The sequence below is a fragment of the Podarcis cretensis genome, assembly GCF_951804945.1.
Source record: "Podarcis cretensis genome assembly, chromosome: 6".
Classification (NCBI taxonomy): domain Eukaryota; kingdom Metazoa; phylum Chordata; class Lepidosauria; order Squamata; family Lacertidae; genus Podarcis; species Podarcis cretensis.
This window is the reverse complement of record NC_137175.1, coordinates 4798267-4816255: the sequence shown is the minus strand read 5'-3', so window position 1 is coordinate 4816255 and position 17989 is coordinate 4798267. Positions and strand designations below refer to the sequence as shown.

At 48.7% G+C, this 17989-nt stretch overlaps 1 protein-coding gene across 5 annotated transcripts; it reads right to left on the bottom strand.

Annotated features, from left to right (window-relative positions):
* Positions 1-3480: 3480 nt before the first annotated feature.
* Positions 3481-17412, bottom strand: SLC52A3 (solute carrier family 52 member 3). Of its 5 annotated transcripts, XM_079979600.1 has the most exons (5): positions 13602-13826; positions 11759-11890; positions 8946-10026; positions 6537-6660; positions 3481-4011 (listed from the first exon to the last, which is right to left on the bottom strand). In XM_079979600.1, the coding sequence occupies exons 3-5, from the start codon at positions 10004-10006 to the stop codon at positions 3799-3801; spliced, it is 1398 nt and encodes a 465-aa protein (XP_079835726.1). In that variant the 5' UTR covers positions 10007-10026; positions 11759-11890; positions 13602-13826; the 3' UTR covers positions 3481-3798. The 5 variants fall into 5 exon arrangements, with proteins under 5 accessions (XP_079835726.1, XP_079835727.1, XP_079835728.1 ...); XM_079979601.1 differs by lacking the exons at positions 11759-11890; positions 13602-13826 and adding an exon at positions 17199-17412 and having other exon boundaries at positions 8946-10029; XM_079979602.1 differs by lacking the exons at positions 11759-11890; positions 13602-13826 and adding an exon at positions 17199-17412.
* Positions 17413-17989: the final 577 nt, after the last annotated feature.

The window sequence follows — 17989 nt, the reverse complement described above, 5'->3', positions numbered from 1 at the left end:
CTCGCAGTTTGGTAAAACTCATATTGGTAGTGTTGAGAACACTGTCCAACCATCTCATCCTCTGTCGTCTCTTTCTCCTTGTGCCCTCAATCTTTTTAAGATGCTGTCTAGGTTTGTCATTGAACTCTGGTATTGTGCCTCTTTTCCCTGGGTGCAGGATAGAGAGGGCTGTGTGCTTAGAAACCACAACAGTAAAACTTGCATTCATTGCTCCGCCCACTTTTGCCCATGGCCACCTCATGAGAAGAGAAGACAACCCCAGCATGCAGCTCCTGGGAGGCTGCTGGGAAGAGAATGTGGCCCCCAGACAGAAAAGGGTTCCCTGCTCTTGAGAAAAACAAACAAGCCCATGGGAAGCAGAGCAGTGGCTTTCATTCCACTTCTGGGGCATCCTTGAGCTGCTCAGAAACCTCTTGGGCTTTTGGAGGATGTGCTCCAAGTGCAAGAATCAGCAATGGTGGCTGAGCAGCCCCCAAAAAATCACATGGCTTTTCTTGCCTTCCTGTTGCTGCCGATTGTGCAGCACCAGTTCCGTGGCATGCAAGGCCACGCAGAAAACCACAAAGGCGGAAAAGCAAAACTGCTGAACCAGCGTCGGGACCTGGTTCCTTGAATCTATGCCGCCATCTGGTGGATCTCAAGGTAAGTCCTGTCAAAGGCGACTACAGTGGTACCTTGGGTTACAGACGCTTCAGGTTACAGACTCCGCTAACCCAGAAATAGTACCTCGGGTTAAGAACTTTGCTTCAGGATGAGAAAAGAAATTGTGCGGTGGCAGCGGGAGGCCCCATTAGCTAAAGTGGTGCTTCAGATTAAGAACAGTTTCAGGTTAAGAACGGACCTCCAGAACAAATTAAGTACTTAACCCAAGGTACCACTGTATGGGGTCGTGGCGCTCATCTCACTTTTAGGCCCAGGGAGTCAGTGTTTGTCCACAGACAGCTTTCCAGGTCATGTGGTCAGCATGACTAAACCACTTCTGATGCATCGGGACACTGTGACGGAAACCAGAGCGCACGGAAACGCCGTTTATCGGGGGTCAGCAAACCTTTTCCGCAGGGGGCTGGTCCACTGTCCCTCAGACCTTGTGGGGGGCCGGACTATATCCACAGCGCCGGGCGAGCCCCGGTGGCTGCTTACCTGTGCCTTGCGAGTGGTAGAGGCTGGCAGTGGCAGCAGTGGGACAATAAGGGGCCGAAAGGGCTGGCTCTGGAGAGGGGCTGCTTAAAATGGCACTCAGCCAACTGTGGCTCAACAAAGCCCAGCCCCCTTCCTCCTCTAGGCAGGGTGGGGAGAAGCCAGGAGGAGGGAGGGAGGAGGCTCCACCGTGGTGTGTCTGAGGGAGGTGAGGGGGAAATGGTGCAGCCCAAACAATCAGAATCTCCACGTCGATCTATGCAGCGGTTTCCAAACCATCTGCAGGCCAGATCCAGAAGGCAATTGGGCTGGCCCCGGCTCCGGGGCCTTAGTTTGTCTACCATGCCATTTGCCTTCCTGCCACAGCAGTACCTATTTATCTACTTGTACTGGCATGCTTAGGGACGCGGGTGGTGCTGTGGTCTAAACCACAGAGCCTAGGGCTTGCCGATCAGAAGGTCGGCGGTTTGAATCCCTGCGATGGGTTGAGCTACCATTGCTCAGTCCCAGCTCCTGCCAACCTAGCAGTTCAAAAGCACATCAAAGTGCAAGTAGATAAATAGGTACCGCTCCGGCGGGAAGGTAAACGGCGTTTCCGTGTGCTGCTCTGGTTCACCAGAAGCAGCTTAGTCATGCTTGCCACATGACCTCAAAACTGTCTGCGAACAAACGCCGGCTCCCTCGGCCTATAGAGTGAGATGAACACTGCAACCCCAGAGTCATCCACGACTGGACCTAACGGTCAGGGGTCCCTTTACCTTTACTGGCATGTTTTCAAACTGCTTGGTTGGCAGGAGCTGGGACAGAGCAACAGGAGCTCACTCCGTTGTGGGGATTCGAACTGCCGACCTTCTGATCGGCAAGCCCAAGAGGCTCTGTGGTTCAGACCACAGCGCCACCCGCGTACCTAAGGGATTCTTGGATTATTCTCAGATATTTGCAAATCAGGAAAAGCACCTTCTGTGCTGCTATAGATCATCCAGTGCCGGCCACAGTGATGCGGTTCAAGGTAGCTTCCTCAAGCAAAAGATACTGGGGAGGGATATGGGTGGAAAACAGCTGCAGGAGGATGGAGGGCAGAGTGATGTGTGTGTGGCTGCTGTCTTGAGGTGAAGGGAAGCACTTGTTCGGTTTGCACCTGTCCACAAAGTGGAAGGAGGCATCAGCCTTTCCTTCGCCTCAGGCACCAAAAGGTCTTGGGCTGGCCCAGAGACCAGCTTTTCCCAACCTGGTGCCCTCTGAATGTTTCGGAGTACAACTCCCATGAGCCATCCTTTGGAACTTGCGCTTCTCTGAATACGGCAATTCAGTTCTCTAGCCACATAACGCTTACCAATATGCAAATACTGGGGTAAATCGCACATAGAAGCGCATTATATTAGGAGAAACTTCTCTGCAGAAATAAAGCAAAATTGCAAACAAAAAAGTGCAGCTGTTATGGCTCGGCTGGAAAACACAGGGGGGGGGGGGGGAGAGTCCTCTTGTGACCAGATCTTGCTTGTGGGTTTCTCACAAGTATCTGGTGGACCACTGTGAGAACAGGAAGCTAGACTAGATGGGTCATGGGCCTGATCCAGAAGGCTCACGTTCTTATGTGAATTTCGGTTTTGCAAACTGATGTGGAAATGTGCAGAAATGAACTTCAGGTTGAAAAAACGAGAACTGAAATTGACCAGTTTGTCCACCCCTCCCTGGGCTCCATCCTGGTTCCTTTCCCCCTTTGCACGTGACATAGAAATCCTCTTCCATGTGGATTAAGGATCACCCTGTGGATTGCCGCACCATCCACGCTGGCACATGCTACAATTCCTCTGGTGTCTCCCCAGTCTTGCCAATCTCACTGGTGTAGCCAGTAGAAAAAAAGACAGTCGCAGAACCGAGAAATTGCACAAAACAAATGAAATACCGTGAAATTCCCTGAAACAAGAAGTAATCGATTAGAAATATTATCTTATGGAAACAAACTAAATAATAAGAATCAAAATGTTTAAGGAAAAAAATCAGAAAAACCTAAAACAGAACAAAGCCTTGACGGGATGCCAGCTACAAACCTCATTTCCCTGAACTATTCGGTTTCCTCAGAAGGAAATAGAAAAATCATAAACCTTAAATGACCAAAATTCAAAACTCCCAAAAATTCTGAAGTATTATAGCTCGACCTAGGTGAAGCAAAGCGCAGTAATAAAGGATTAAGGACTCAAAGGTCCTAATACTGAATTTACAAAAAAGGTTTGAAAAACTAAATGGCAAGTTCACTGGTGTGCGCTGTGGCTTACGGCTGCCCAAAGGGACCTTAAGCAACTGGTGGCAACGTCTGTGCTGAATCCAAGTTCGAGACAGGAGTTGGTAATTCGACTGATTTATTTACAAGGCATTATACAACTCCTTGGCCAGGTTCTGAACACAGGCCTGCAGCAGGGTTTTTGTCCATCCAAGGTTAAGAAATGGCAGGAGGAGGAGGAGCGTGGAGCCATGTCTAAAGTTAATTCATCATCTGTCACCGTTACACGAAGTCAAGGGTGACGTTGGCCCACGATCCCTTGCGTCCCTTTGCCTTCATCTTAAGGGGAACTTCCTTCAGTTCCTTCCTTCAGTTTGGAAACAGAACAAGCGTCCTGACTGCTGCATTGATCAAAGATGAGCCCTTGCCTCCTCTTGAGCTCACGCCGGGCACCGGAAGCTGCAGTAGTCGGCCGATTGGAAGACGCTGTAGACATTCACCAAGGGGAACATGATGACAGCTCCAACTAGACCCCCGAGCTGCTCCATCGCTCCGTACCACACGAGGGCGCTCTGGCTGTGGCCGCGAAGGATCACTCCCAACATCACCTTGACGTACGCGAGGGTCCCGTTGAAGAGGACCCAGGAGATCACCTGTCGGCACAGAAACAGCTGTGTTTCAACCTCTGCCATTGCATTCCTTTCTTGGCCCGAAGCCAATGAATTATCACCTTCCCCTTTCATTATTCCATTAAGCACACAGAAGCTGCATTGGAACAAGCTAAACATTAACCTAGTTCAGCAATCTGCTTCCCACTTGGCTAGCCAGATACTTGAGATAAGGGTAATAATAATAATATTATAATAATTTATTATTTGTACCCCGCCCATCTGGCTGGATTCCCCCTGCCACTCTGGGCGGCTTCCAACAAAGACCAAAAATACACTAAAATGTGACGTATTAAAAACTTCCCTGAACAGGGCTGTCTTCAGATGTCAGGTAGTTGTTTATCTCTTTGACATGTGGTGGGAGGGCGTTCCACAGGGCAGGTGCCACCACCGAGAAGGCCCTCTGCCTGGTTCCCTGTAACCTCACTTCTCGCAGGGAGGGAACTACCAGAAGGCCCTCGCCGCTGGACCTCAGTGTCTGGGCAGAACGATGGGGGTGGAGACGCTCCTTCAGGTATACTGGGCCGAGGCCATTTAGGGCTTTAAAGGTCAACGCCTTTAATGAAAACATTAGCTTTCCTGTTCCCCACCCATCAGCAAATGGTGGTAGAGTGCTTTTAAACCTGGAGGCTCCATCTTGCCATCACCCTACATGCTCACAGGAATCTCAGTTCAAGAGGCAGTATCAGCAGGTTTGGGGGAATGGCAAAAAGAGGAAATTTTTTCAAACCCCAATGAGGTTTGGGTGAACCTGCACCCCTCCAATAAGCACCCAAATGATGACTGAGCATGCTCAGTGGGCACAGAATGCTGATGATGGAGTGGCCGGGCTTGGGGTAGGAACAGGATGAGGTGTGCCGAAAAAGGGCCTGGCTGGCTGAGTAGAAGCATTCCACACTGCAACATTTTGTTGCAGGCTTCACTTCCCAATGGTCTGTGAGCGAGTGTTATGTAGCCAAAACAGTGCCACCCACACATGAGAGGGAGGCATGCGCAGGCCCCATGGAACCCACAAGGTTTGCAGAAGTACAAAACATGTTTGGGGCAAAAAAAACAAACAAACCCCAAAGGCTCAGTAAGGACTGGTCATGCTCTCTGCACAACATACTGGGCAACTGATGGACTGTGGAAGGGGTGTTGGGAATGGGAAACATGGCAAGAGGGATGAACTGGAGTGGGTAAAATCCTGAAGAGCATCACTCCCCTTTGTCTTGTGATAGGAATTTTGAGGTCTTTGTTATATGTTCAATGTTCCTAAGTGTACCATCCAAGCACGTACATAGATCAGCGCAGGGGGACCAACCTGGAACCATTTTTGATTCCCAAACTGTCCCAAACTGACCAAATTTCTCTGCAAGGTCAAAGGAAAATGGAAGAGACTCCCCATTGTCTTTTCCTTCACAAATCCTGTCTTAAGGGTATGTCTGTGTTTGAATAGGGTGTGAGCCTGTGACCTGGCCCAGGAACTAAGTATTTATCACTACAAAAGAATGGCCGGGCTCCACAGGCAATCCAATCAAGTAAGCTGCCAGACAGGAGATAAACAAATACAGGAGAAAAACAACATTCAAATTTCTGTTTTAGACTGCCTTTTTTGTGATGTAGGTGTGATGTATCTGAGGGGTGGTCTTAGGTTACACCCCTTCTGTGATGTATGTATGATGTTTCTCGGGGTGGTCTTGATCTACAGGGTGGCAAATTCAAAAGTCTATATAAGGGCTTGCACGCCATTGTTCTGGGTTCCTCCTCCTTTCCTGCGTGTGGTGAGTGAGGACCCTGTTGCAACAGATCAATAAAGATCAGGCTTACAAGCTGCTTTGCTTCTCAATATTCTCTGGTTGGCCTCTGTTATTTTCTTCTACCAATAGGGAACCTATGTAAGGACTCTATATGGGCTTTTGGATACCCCATAAGGGAAAAAGGGCAGATTTTTGTTTACAACAGTCTCAGGTCCCACTTGTCTTAGTTAGTAGCCAAGCAGACCTATTCTCCTCCAGGAACGGGCCTCATCTTCTTTTAGGGCAGGAGGGGAGAAGCTGTAGGGCTTTTTACCTGGCCTTTGGGACTCTCCCAAGGCCCCACCCCTCCCTGTAGGGCCCACCCCCCTTTGGCCTCACCCTGTACCCCCCTGTGTCCACACTTTTGCTTGGCTGGAATTTGTCCTTGAACTGGCCGAACGCCTACCTCTTGCCTGAACAGAGGCTGGAGAAAATTGAATTTTCATATGCCTGCTGAACAATTGCAAAATCCGCACCCAAGGCCCTGCCCCCTGTTGACCTCGGGCCACACCCACCACCGGCTAGCGGCCTCTGGAAGGCTGTCTGGGGCAGAATGTGGCCCTCGCAGCTAGTGAGCAACCGTTGCAGCCTTTGGGTCCTTGTCAAGACCCATTCTGGGTTAGGAAGTTTACGGGACCCATTTGCAAAGCTGCAGGATACCCCATCACATCTCTGAGCAACATCCCTCTTGCAAAACAGAGAATGCCAGAGCCTTCGGTGTAAGCTACTTACGATGAGTGCGTCTCCCCACTCTGAGTGGTTTAGGGGCGGGCAGGGGCTCAGGGCAGCCATGCCCATGTTGTAGGCGCCAAAGGCCGTCCCAGTGGCTGCCAAGACACTCAAGAAGGCGAGGGACCTGGGGGGGGGGAGCAAAGGAAAGCATCAAGGCAAATAGGCAGCGAATTTCAAGCCAAATTGGGGTCAGGATTTCACATGGGATGAAGCCTCAAACAGAGAGCGGGAGAGAGTCAGAGCTCCTTCAGATGACCTATTTATTGAGTGCCTTTGATTTGCATTCATCCTGATTTGATTGCACCAATCTCAAAGCAGAGGTTAGATTCTATCCGGCACTGATTTCCTTGCAGTGAGTTTCCACAACAGCGATTCTTTTTGTCCTACATTTCCTTACAGGGTGTTTATTTCTTTAACAACATTTATATGCTGTTGGACTGTAAAAAATAAGCTACTGTATTTTTTGCTCCATAAGACACACTTTTTTCCTCCTAAAAAGTAAGGGGAAATGTCTGTGCATCTCATGGAGTGAATGCGTGGTCCCTGGAGCCGAATTGCCCAGGGACAAAAAGCAGATCATGCTTCTTTTTTTTTAAAGAGGGAAGTGGGTGTTGAAACAAAGCAGCTGATCGGCAAGCGATCGGGAGCGAGATAAGGGACAGTAGCAATAAAGGAGGCTACCTGGGAGGGGGGAGGTAAAAGCCCATGGATCCTCAGGATTTTTACATTGGGTCACCCCAAATTAACCATCAGATCACATAGCATGTCCATGGCTACTGCCTGCACCAAAAAAAATCATGCACCCACTGTTGCGTGGGGCCGCAATGGCGCAAAAATGTGGTTACAAAGCACAGATCCACATGGATGCTCAGGATTTTTGCATTGGGTCGCCCCAAATTCACTGTCAAATCACGTCTGTGGCCACAGCATGAACCACAAAAATCATACATCCACTGTTTCGTTCAGAATATTTTTTTTCTTGTTTTCCTCCTCTAAAAACTAGGTGCGTCTTATGGTCAGGTGCGTCTTATTGAGTGAAAAAATATGGCAACTCTAAGGAGTGGTGGACTTTGGACTTTAAAATTTCAGTAGGGCATGTGCGGCACCAAAAATTGGTGCCACCACCCGCCTCTCACCTTCTTTCGTTCATTAGTGTTTCAGCGCCACCTGTAGTGCCCCCCCAGCTTGGCGCTTAATGTGGACAAACTGGCTACACTTCCGTAAACCTGCCTTGTTGCAGGATGAGAGGTGTTATACCCAGGAACAGGAAGGGAGACGCTCCTTTTCTCGGCAGCAAATGTTGCCGCTTGACTAATTGGATCTGGCTGATTGGTTCAGTTTGGTTACCTGGTTAGGCAAATCCTCCCGAGTTTTTGTCATGATATTTAAATAAACAAACCATTCTATTCTGCCTTAGTCAGACTACTCCTGGAATACTGTGTCCAGTTCTGGGCACCGCAGTTTAAGAAGGATGTTGACAAGCTGGAAGGTGTGCAGAGGAGGGCGACTGAAATGGTCAAGGGTCTGGAAACCAAGCCTTATGAGGAACGGTTGAAGGAGCTGGGCATGTTTAGCCTGGAAAAGAGGAGGCTGAGAGGAGATAGAATAGCCATCTTCAAATATCTGAAGGGCTGTCCCATGGAAGATGGAGCAAGCTTGTTTTCTGCTGCTCTGGGGGGGTAGGCCCTGAACCAGGGGATTAAAATTATAAGGAAGGAGATTCCAACTAAACATTACAAAGAACTTTCTGATGGTTAGAGCTGTTGGACAGTGGAACAGTCTCCCATGGGAGATGGTGGACTCTCCTCCCTTGGAGGTTTTTAAGCAGAGGTTGTATGGCCATCTGTCATAGATAATAATAATATTGTAATAATTTATTCCCCGCCCATCTGGCTGGGTTTCCCCAGCCACTCTGGGCTGCTTCCAACAAAGTATTAAAATACAGTAGTCTGTTAAACATTAGAAGCTTCCCTAAAGAGGGCTGCCTTCAGATGTCTTCTAAAAGTCTGGTAGTTATTTATCTCTTTGACATCTGGTGGGAGGGCATTCCACAGGGAGGGTGCCACTACTGAGAAGGCCCTCTGTCTGGTCCCCTATAACTTGGCTTCTCGCAGTGAGGGAACTGCCAGAAGGCCCTTGGCGCTGGACCTCAGTGTCTGGGCTGGACGATGGGGGTGGAGACGCTCCTTTAGGTATGCTTTGGTTGGGGGCGGACTAGATGACGGGGGGGGGGTCCCTTCCAACTCTACAACCCAATGATTCTATGAAATGCAACCTTTCCTCATTGCAAGTTGCATCTCGAGCCTTCTTTAAGGCAGCGGTGGCAAAAGCAAAACGTACTCGTGAAGCAGAATAAACCCCAGAGCTCGGAGAACTCAAGAATTCTTGCAAAGACAGGTGGGTACCTACCTGCTGGGCAGAAACGTAGAGATGCTGCAGGCAAGAGGGACAGCCATGGCACCCAGGGTGGTGGAGAGGTGGTAGGCTAAGTTGCTGTAGGGCAAGCAGGAGTAGCTCTGCACTGAGGGCAGGACTCCATACATCAAGGAACTGCACCAAGTGATGAGGACATACATGAAGGCCAACGTGGTCCAGGAGTAGACAACCTTCTCTGGAGCTCCTTCCTCGTCTTCTTTGGAGCAACTTTCTGCCTTTCCCTCCACAGGGAAGTTAGTGAACCCTTCTTTCAGCCCTCCATCCGCAGGGATCTTCCTGATGGAGTGGAGGGTGATCTCGCTGGCGCAGAGTTTCTGCTCTGAAAGATCCCACACCCTGGGCAGGCGATTGAGGAAGAAGAAAGCCACAAGGCAGGAGAACATCAGGCCGGACAGGATGAGGAAGAAGACCAGGCTGGAGAAGTTGGCAGGGGAGTAGCGGGTCTCTAGGCGGAAAGGGACGGGGTCGCCCACGCTCACATTGCCCAAGGTGGCGTTGCTTCGGTGAGTGTGGTTGCTTGGGATGGCAACCTCGACGCAGCTGGAGATCCCTGCTCCCTGCGCCAGAGCAAAGAGAGCAGGGACCAGCCCGCTGAGACCTTCCCCGATGAAGTAGGAGGTGATGTATCGAGGGTGGAAGCGAGCCATGAACGGCAGGAAGGTGACGGAGGAGGTGCAATCCACCAGCGAGAGGCAGAAGGTCAAGATGAAGAAGGCCACGCTGTGGCGAGCCCCGCCGAAATCCATGGTGTAGTGCCACAGGAAGGCCAGGAGGAAGCAGGCCACGACTCCGGTGGAGACCACGATGCAGATGACGAGGACCTCGCTCAGCAAGCCCGGCTTCCACTTGTGCATGAGGGTGATGAAGAGAGGGCCCACGTTGGCCAGCTGGATGATGATGATGAGATAGGAAGGTAGGTACCAGCCCTCTGGCAGAACGTTCACCAGCACTGGGAGCTCAACCCACACGCCGTTGATGGACATCCAGGAGCCGATCCCAAAGATGCAAGCCAGCACGTGGGTGAGCAGAGCCATCTCGCTCCTCGGTGGTGCACCTGCTGGAGAAGAGAGACGGATCAGAGGAGGGGTTGCAGTTCCTCCCAGGCAACCATCTGGGAAGGCTTGAAGATGAAGCCATGTCAAAAGGATCCCTGGACGGTTAAGTCCAGCCAAAGTCAAGCCAAGTAACCTTTATTGGCATCACATAAGAACATTCAGAATACATTCAGAATAGACAGGCCAGTGAGACACCAACAGCACAGTCACCCGCCAAAGGGCAGAAGAGGCGAGTGATCCGCCTCATCTCTGTGGGTTTCCAGCAAGGGCAGGATCCTGTAGCATACTTTGGCAACAAAAAAAAAATCAAATAGAGGAGCTTAGCTACTGTCTTGGTGAGCTCCTGGTCTCTCCCCTGTAATAAGAAGCACATAACCGCCGTCTCTGGTTTCCATGTTGAAATACATAGATGGTCTAGACCAGTGTTTCCCAACCTTTGGTCTCCAGCTGTTTTTGGACTACAGTTCCCATCATCCCTGACCACTGGTCTTGCTAGCTAGGGATGATGGGAGTTGTAGTCCAAAAACAGCTGGAGACCAAAGGTTGGGAAACACTGGTCTAGACTACAAAAGGGCTGCTGCTGCTGCCCAGCAGAGAGCACTGTTCACATTCTTTTAAAGTGCTTTTAAACTGTGTGTTGTTGTCTTTTAAAAAATAGTTTTAAACGGTTTTTATGTGTTTTGGAGGGGCGTTATTCAGCTGGTTCTGTTTATATTTTGATTATGTATTTTTGTTTTCATATTGTGGGTTGTGAACCGCCCTGAGACCCATGGGTCTAGGGAAGTATACAATTATTATTATTATTATTATTATTATTATTATTATTATTATTATTCCTTGGGATGCCTTCCAACTCTCCAGTTCTGTGACTCTATGAGTAGATAGGCCACTGCCTGATCTCATGTTACTCATTCATTTATTTTTACATTTATACCCCACCGTTCCTCCAGGAAGCTCAAGGTGGCATACATATTTCTCCTCCCCATTTTCTCCTCACAGCGACCCTGCGGAGTAGATTAGGCTAAGATGCGGCGACTGGCTCAAGGCTCGCGAGCGAGTGGGGATTCGAACCCTGGTCTCCCAGGTCTTAGTCCAACACTCTAACCACCGCACCACGCTGCCGCCTGCTTCTTATGTGGTGGGGTTTCTCCAGCAAAATCTTCCAAGTTGAATATGGCAGCGGGAATCCTGGCAGGGGCCAGGCGTTCAGAACACGGGACACCAGTTGTGTGCCAGTGACGCCGGCTGCCTGCTTGTGTCCAGACCCGGTTTAAAGCCAGCACTTTGGGTACCCATCTTTTCCCCATACAATCCCCCCAGAGAGCGAAGGAATGCCCCAACGTCCTGCTGCTCCCATGGGTCTCCATGCCCTTGCTGCCCAAGGCTGTGAGGCTGGTTGGATTGCTAATTTCTTAAAAGAAAGAAAAAATGGAGAAGGATGGACGCAGCGCTCCAATTGCCTCGTGGTCTCCTTGTCTGAGAAACATCGCAGTGCTAAAAACTGCTTAGAAATGTTAATGATTATGTAGTACAGTGGGGGGGAAATGCCTTAAATAAATTCAATCAAACATAACGCTCGTCCTACTGCTGCAAAATGAGATGTTGAAAACAAGTTTGCTTAAGATAAACCTCATCATAAAACCAGCAGTTTTTTAAACATATACAGTACATTGCGAAATAAAACAGCACATTCCAATACAAGTCCAATGCTTGGGTAGGCTGCTCAAATACCTCAAATGTCCTCTTGGCCTCCCACCCTCAGACTTTGACTCTCAGCTCTCGGAAACCTGGAAGCGTTGCGCAAGAAAACCACACGGGCTCAAAGTGCAGGATGCGTGATTCATCCAAAGACTGTAAGTGGAGCTGCAGGGAACAAGATTAGCAGCACTGTACCACTGCTAGCCCGAATCAGAGTAGACCCATTGAGAGTAACAAATGACCATCTGTCGGGCTTTCTTCAGCTGCGGTTCCTGCATTACTAGATATATATATATGAGAGCCAGTGTGGTGTAGTGGTTAAGAACGGTAGTCTCGTAATCTGGGGAACCGGGTTCGCTTCCCCGCTCCTCCACATGCAGCTGCTGGGTGACCTTGGGCCAGTCACACTTCTTTGAAGTCTCTCAGCCCCACTCACCTCACAGAGTGTTTGTTGTGGGGGAGGAAGGGAAAGGAGAATGTTAGCCGCTTTGAGACTCCTTAAAGGGAGTGAAAGGCGGGATATCAAAATCCAAACTCTTTAAATTAAATTTTCTGTTTTAAAATTTAAAATACTCATTTAAACATCCTTAAGATATCAGTGACTTTCCTTCTTCCCTTTCCATGGTTCATTTTGCATATCATAAATCCCTGCATATTTTAAAAAAACTCTACCAAACAGTATTCCATTATTACAGCCATCAAAACTTATTTGCACTGTCGAGCTTAATGCTGCCGTTTTCAAGTGCACACAATTTCCCCCCATGTATTCAATAAACGTTTTCTAATCTGCTCTAAATGTATGTTCTTCTCGTTCTCTTATTCTATATGTTAAGTCTGCAAGCTGCGCATATTCCATCAACTTAAGTTGCCATTCTTCTTTGGTTGGGACTTTGCTTGTTTTCCAATTTGGGGCTAACAAAACACGGGCCGCAGTAGTGGCATACATAAATAACCTTTTTTGAAACCTGGGAAATTCCACCTGGACTCTGGTGTTTTTTTTTGGGGGGGGGAGTACTTTTAAACATCTTTTTTCAATTCATTATGAATTATTTCCCAATACGCTTTTACCCTTTTACAAGCCCACCACGTGTGAAAGAACATCCCCTCAATCTCACTGCATATCCTGTTCCTGCATTGCTGGGGGGTCAGACTACATGAGCCTTGGGGGTCTCTTCCAGCTCTGAGATTCTATCTGCATCAACACAACCATCTGCCCCAGCTGCAACAAAACATGTCTCTCCCTTATCCGTCTCTACAGCCACAGCAGGTGCTGTAACTCTGATGGTTTGACGTCACCCACAACAGAGCATTCCTCCAGCGTCTCCCAAGACGGACAGACGCCAACATATACCACTTACTTAGTGCCATTAATTTCTCCGGGTCTATTCTGAGTCAGACTTAGCTGGAGGCAAGTCATTGCTTTTAACCATGCGCTATGCGCAAAATGCAATGCAGGTGGCACTGTGGGTTAAACCACAGAGCCTAGGGCTTGCCAATCAGGAGTTCAGTGGTTCGAATCCCCGCGACGGGGTGAGCTCCCGTTGCTCGGACCCTGCTCCTGCCAACCTAGCAGTTCGAAAGCACACCAGTGCAAGTAGATAAGTAGGTACCACTCCAGCAGGAAGGTAAACGGTGTTTCCGTGCGCTGCTCTGGTTTGCCAGACGCGGCTTAGTCATGCTTGCCACATGACCCGGAAGCTGTACGCAGGCTCCCTCGGCCAGTAAAGTGAGATGAGCGCCGCAACCCCAGAGTTGTCCACGACTGGACCTAATGGTCAGGGGTCCTTTTACCTTTACCTATGTGCAAAATGCAGACCTGGCTGGAGGACAGGAGGCTCGGCTGGGTGGAGAAGCCCATGTCTTTGATTCCACCTACCTTCAGTGATGGAAGCAGTTCTCTAAATTCACTTTCCTAGGAGAACAAGGGTGACCTCCTTCCGCTCTAGCCCTCACAGCAGTAAAAGGTCCCAGGGCATCCTGGACCCAGTGCCTTTCCTCATTTATCCCAACCCAGCAGAACCTGCACAGGTGCGAGACCATTTGCGTGCTCAAGACATGAGCCGGAAAATACTGAGGCCGGTTTCTGCTCAGGCAGGTTCTTTAGAAATCCTTGAGTATCTTCCAGAAGCTCCGCCTTGAAACTGGAGCCTCGGAAGCACCAAGGTTGGCCTCTGTCCTCCCCAAAGGCACTCTTGATATTTGATGAAGTGGCTAAGCCAGCTCAGCTGGATATATTATGGCTGCCGGGAGCTATTAATCCCTCTCTTCTGCCCAGGCTGATCCGCAGAGTGCAGAGTGGCAGATCCTGCCCTTTGGAACTCCCTGCCAATTGATGCTAAGCAGAGGGCATCGCTGCATCCCTCCTTTGGCACCTGCCAAAGAGCTCTCTGCTCAGGCAAACCCACCCACCCATTAAAATCCATGGTTGCATATTGCTTTAAATGTTTGTTTTGCTATTGGGATTGCAGTTCCATTCATGTTTCTCAAGCTGACCGTAATAAATTTCATGTTTCAAGTCAAGTTTATTCTATTTTAATCAGTGATTTAAGCTTATAATTTAACACCCCCCCATTTTAAAAAACTTTGATCATTTCAATGCATGTTTTATGTTCTTTGGGGTGTTTTACTCACAGTAGACCCACAGGAATTAATTGCATGAAGTAGGTTGGAAGGGGCACCCCCAAAGGACATCTAGTCCACCCTGAAACGCAGGAATCACAGCTAAATGAACATGACTAAGTTAGTCATGTAATTTCAGTGGGTCTACTCTGAGTAATTCAGCAGGGTACAGTGTGTCAGACCAGGACCTGGAAGAGACCAGGGTTCAAATCGCCTTGCTTAGTCATGAAACTCGCTGGGTCATTTTGGGCCAGTCACTGCCTCTTCAGCCTAAACTACCTCACAGGGCTGTTGTGGGGGTCAAATGAGGAGGTTAAGAGAACCGCAGACACTAAGTTGAGCTCCTTGGAGAAAAAGCGGGGTGGAATTGCAATAAAATAAATACATAAATCTTAGCTGACTGTCACCCTTTGCAAGCCACTTTGCAGTTTTATTTGCAATTAAGCAGCATGCACATTTATTTTATTTTATTTTCTGATAAATAAAAATCCTGGTCAGGGGCATTAACATTATTACTTGCCTGCTTACACCACAGAGGTCTCAACATTATTATTTTTTAAAGTACACCATTTTAAAGACGGTAAGTGTAGATTAAAAGCAAACAGACATTAGAGTACATGGAGAGGCTCTGCATTTGCTAGTTCCACTTGCCAGCCTCTGCTTCCCCCCATCAGACCTTCCCATTTCCCCCCCAAAATGCAACTCCTAAGTCTCTTTTCCACCTTCCCAATCTTGTTTCCGAAGCTGCTGCCTCTCTCTTCCATTCTGCACACTCCTAACCCCAACAAAGAGGGCTGGTGCCCAGGAATTATGGGAGCTGTAGTTCCAGCAACACCTGGAAGGCCACAGGTGAGACACCTCTGTTTTGAAGTTTTGTAGGTTTCAGTGGAGTTAACCACAAACCAATCTTTCTCAATGAAACCTGTGGTTCTTGTTTTTTAAAAGTCCTTAAATTATGACTGCATCCTGCCCTAACAATTATTTTGAAAAGTGTTCTAGGCTATAGGAAGAAAATTCAGATCCTATATCCACCTACATGGGAGCAAGTCTCACTGAACTCTGTGGGAATTCCTTCCGAGTAAGCTTGTTTACCTTGGCCACCTCATGAGAAGAGAAGACTCTCTGGAAAAGACCCTGATGTTGGGAAAGATGGAGGGCACAAGGAGAAGGGGACGACAGAGGATGAGATGGTTGGACAGTGTTCTCGAAGCTACCAGTATGAGTTTGACCAAACTGCGGGAGGCAGTGGAAGACAGGAGTGCCTGGCGTGATCTGGTCCATGGGGTCAAGAAGAGTCAGACACGACTAAACGACAACAACAACCAGAGTTCAAGAACGCATTCCCATCAGGTGAACACACTTGAGGAAGAAGAAGAAGAAGAGTTTGGATTTGTAATCCCGCTTTATCACTACCCGAAGGAGTCTCAAAGCGGCTAACATTCTCCTTTTCCCTTCCTCCCCCACAACAAACACTCTGTGAGGTGAGTGGGGCTGAGAGACTTCAAAGAAGTGTGACTAGCCCAAGGTCACCCAGCAGCTGCATGTGGAGGAGCGGAGACGCGAACCCGGTTCCCCAGATTACGAGTCTATCGCTCTTAACCACTACACCACACTGGCTCTCCAGACTGTGATGTAGGGCGAGTGAGAGGCATGGTGTGCAAAGGGGGGACTGGGGAGGGCAGCAGGGTGGGAAGAATCATGGGGGCCAGATGGAGAGGTGTGGAGGGCCACATACTCCCCTCCCCTGTTTAATATGCTGATAACACAGGTTTTGCCAGCTGATTCATATAATTTTATAATTAATCTAAAGGCCAGAGAAAATCTGGAGAGGATCAGACATTTGCTTGCAAATCTTAAGGTCAACCATGCATGTAATATTCTCTTCTGCAAACTGCATAAGATCATATAAAGTGGTGAGTGGAGCATGGAATGGCAAATATAATTTCGGTACTGTGTTATGCTTAATGCAAATTGGCTCAAAAGGGCAACGTAAGTCACTAGGTTTCGCTACCTCTGTATCCGGAACTCAGTAATGGGACATTTTCGCTCCTTACAATATGCTTTCGGTAAATGACCGAAATCTCATCCAGCATTTAAAATGCCAAAAACAAGGCTTGCGAGGCAATAATTTTAGGCATTCTCAGAGAGCATTGTCACTTCTGGTGTTAAGGGGTAAATGATGATAGACATATGCAAAAACTGCCGCCTCTGGCGTGCTCTGGTCCATGGGGTCAGGGAGAGTCGGACACGGCTAAACAACTAAACAACAACGAGCTTGTTTAGAGTTGCACCGCAAGGCAGGTCTCTGCCCTGAGGAGGCTGCACACCAAAAAGGCAAAGGAGAAAACTAAAGGAGGAGATTAAATTCGATAACTTTGCCTTCAGTCCTGCACCCGCTTAAAGGTAAAGGGACCCCTGACCATGAGGCGTTTAAAAGGGGGATGTAAACTTTGCTCAGTAAAGGAACTTGCTAACACAAGTTAAAGGTAAAGGTAAGGGGACCCCTGACCATTAGGTCCAGTCATAGCCGACTCTGGGGTTGCAGCGCTCATCTCGCTTTACTGGCCGAGGGAGCCTGCGTACAGCTTCTGGGTCATGTGGCCAGCATGACTAAGCCGCTTCTGGCGAACCAGAGCAGCGCACGGAAACGCCGTTTACCTTCCCACCGGAGTGGTACCTATTTATCTACTTGCACTTTGATGTGCTTTCGAACTGCTAGGTTGGCAGGAGCAGGGACCGAGCAACGGGAGCTCACCCCGTCGCAGGGATTTGAACCGCCGACCTTCTGATCAGCAAGTCCTAGGCTCTGTGGTTTAACCCACAGCGCCACCCGCGTCCCCCTGCACCCACTTACCTGGAACTAAAAAGCACTGAAGTCAACGGGACTGTTTCACAGCTTGTGTGCATAGGGTTGTGCTGCTGATCTTAAATCCTTCCAATGTCAGTCTTAGCTCAGTCATTGTGTCTCATCCTCACCTACCTCACAGGGTCGTCGTGAGGACAAAATATGAGAGCTTCTTGTATGGCTACCCTGAATTCCTCGTAGAAAGGACAACATACTAATGTGTTAAGTTACATTTTAAGGGTTGTTCTGGAGAAAGGGGCTGGGTTCCAATCTCTGTTCAGTCTCTGGCTGATGAGCAGACTTAATATCCACGTAATATCTCTCCATCTGGCCTACTTTAAAGGATTGGTGTTCCTGCTGCTGCAGCAGCTGCTAAAAGGAACCTCCCCAAACTCTTTGAAATAATGGTAGGATTTAATTCAAAAAGAGTGTCGCCAAGCATGTGTCTAATCAATCTTTTCATTGCTGCTGACTCACCCTTTGCACAACGAATTAAATCTCTCTTTCTCTCTTTCCGGAAACAGGCAGACAATACCCTTCAAAGAGACATCCGAGAATGTGTGGCAGAAAGCAGGGAGGGGAAGAGGGAGGAATGAAAGAGTTTTAGCCTAAGTCAAGGTTCCCTCTCTTAAAATTCCAGCCCTGATTTTCCCCAGCTCCCATCCAGCAACTCTTCACGATTAAGGCTGCAGTCCTAATTTAATTTACACTTTGGAACTCCCCGCCTATTGATTTCAGACAGGCACCTTCACTGCGCCCTTTTTGGCACCTGCTTAAAACATTTTTGGCTAGACAAGCCC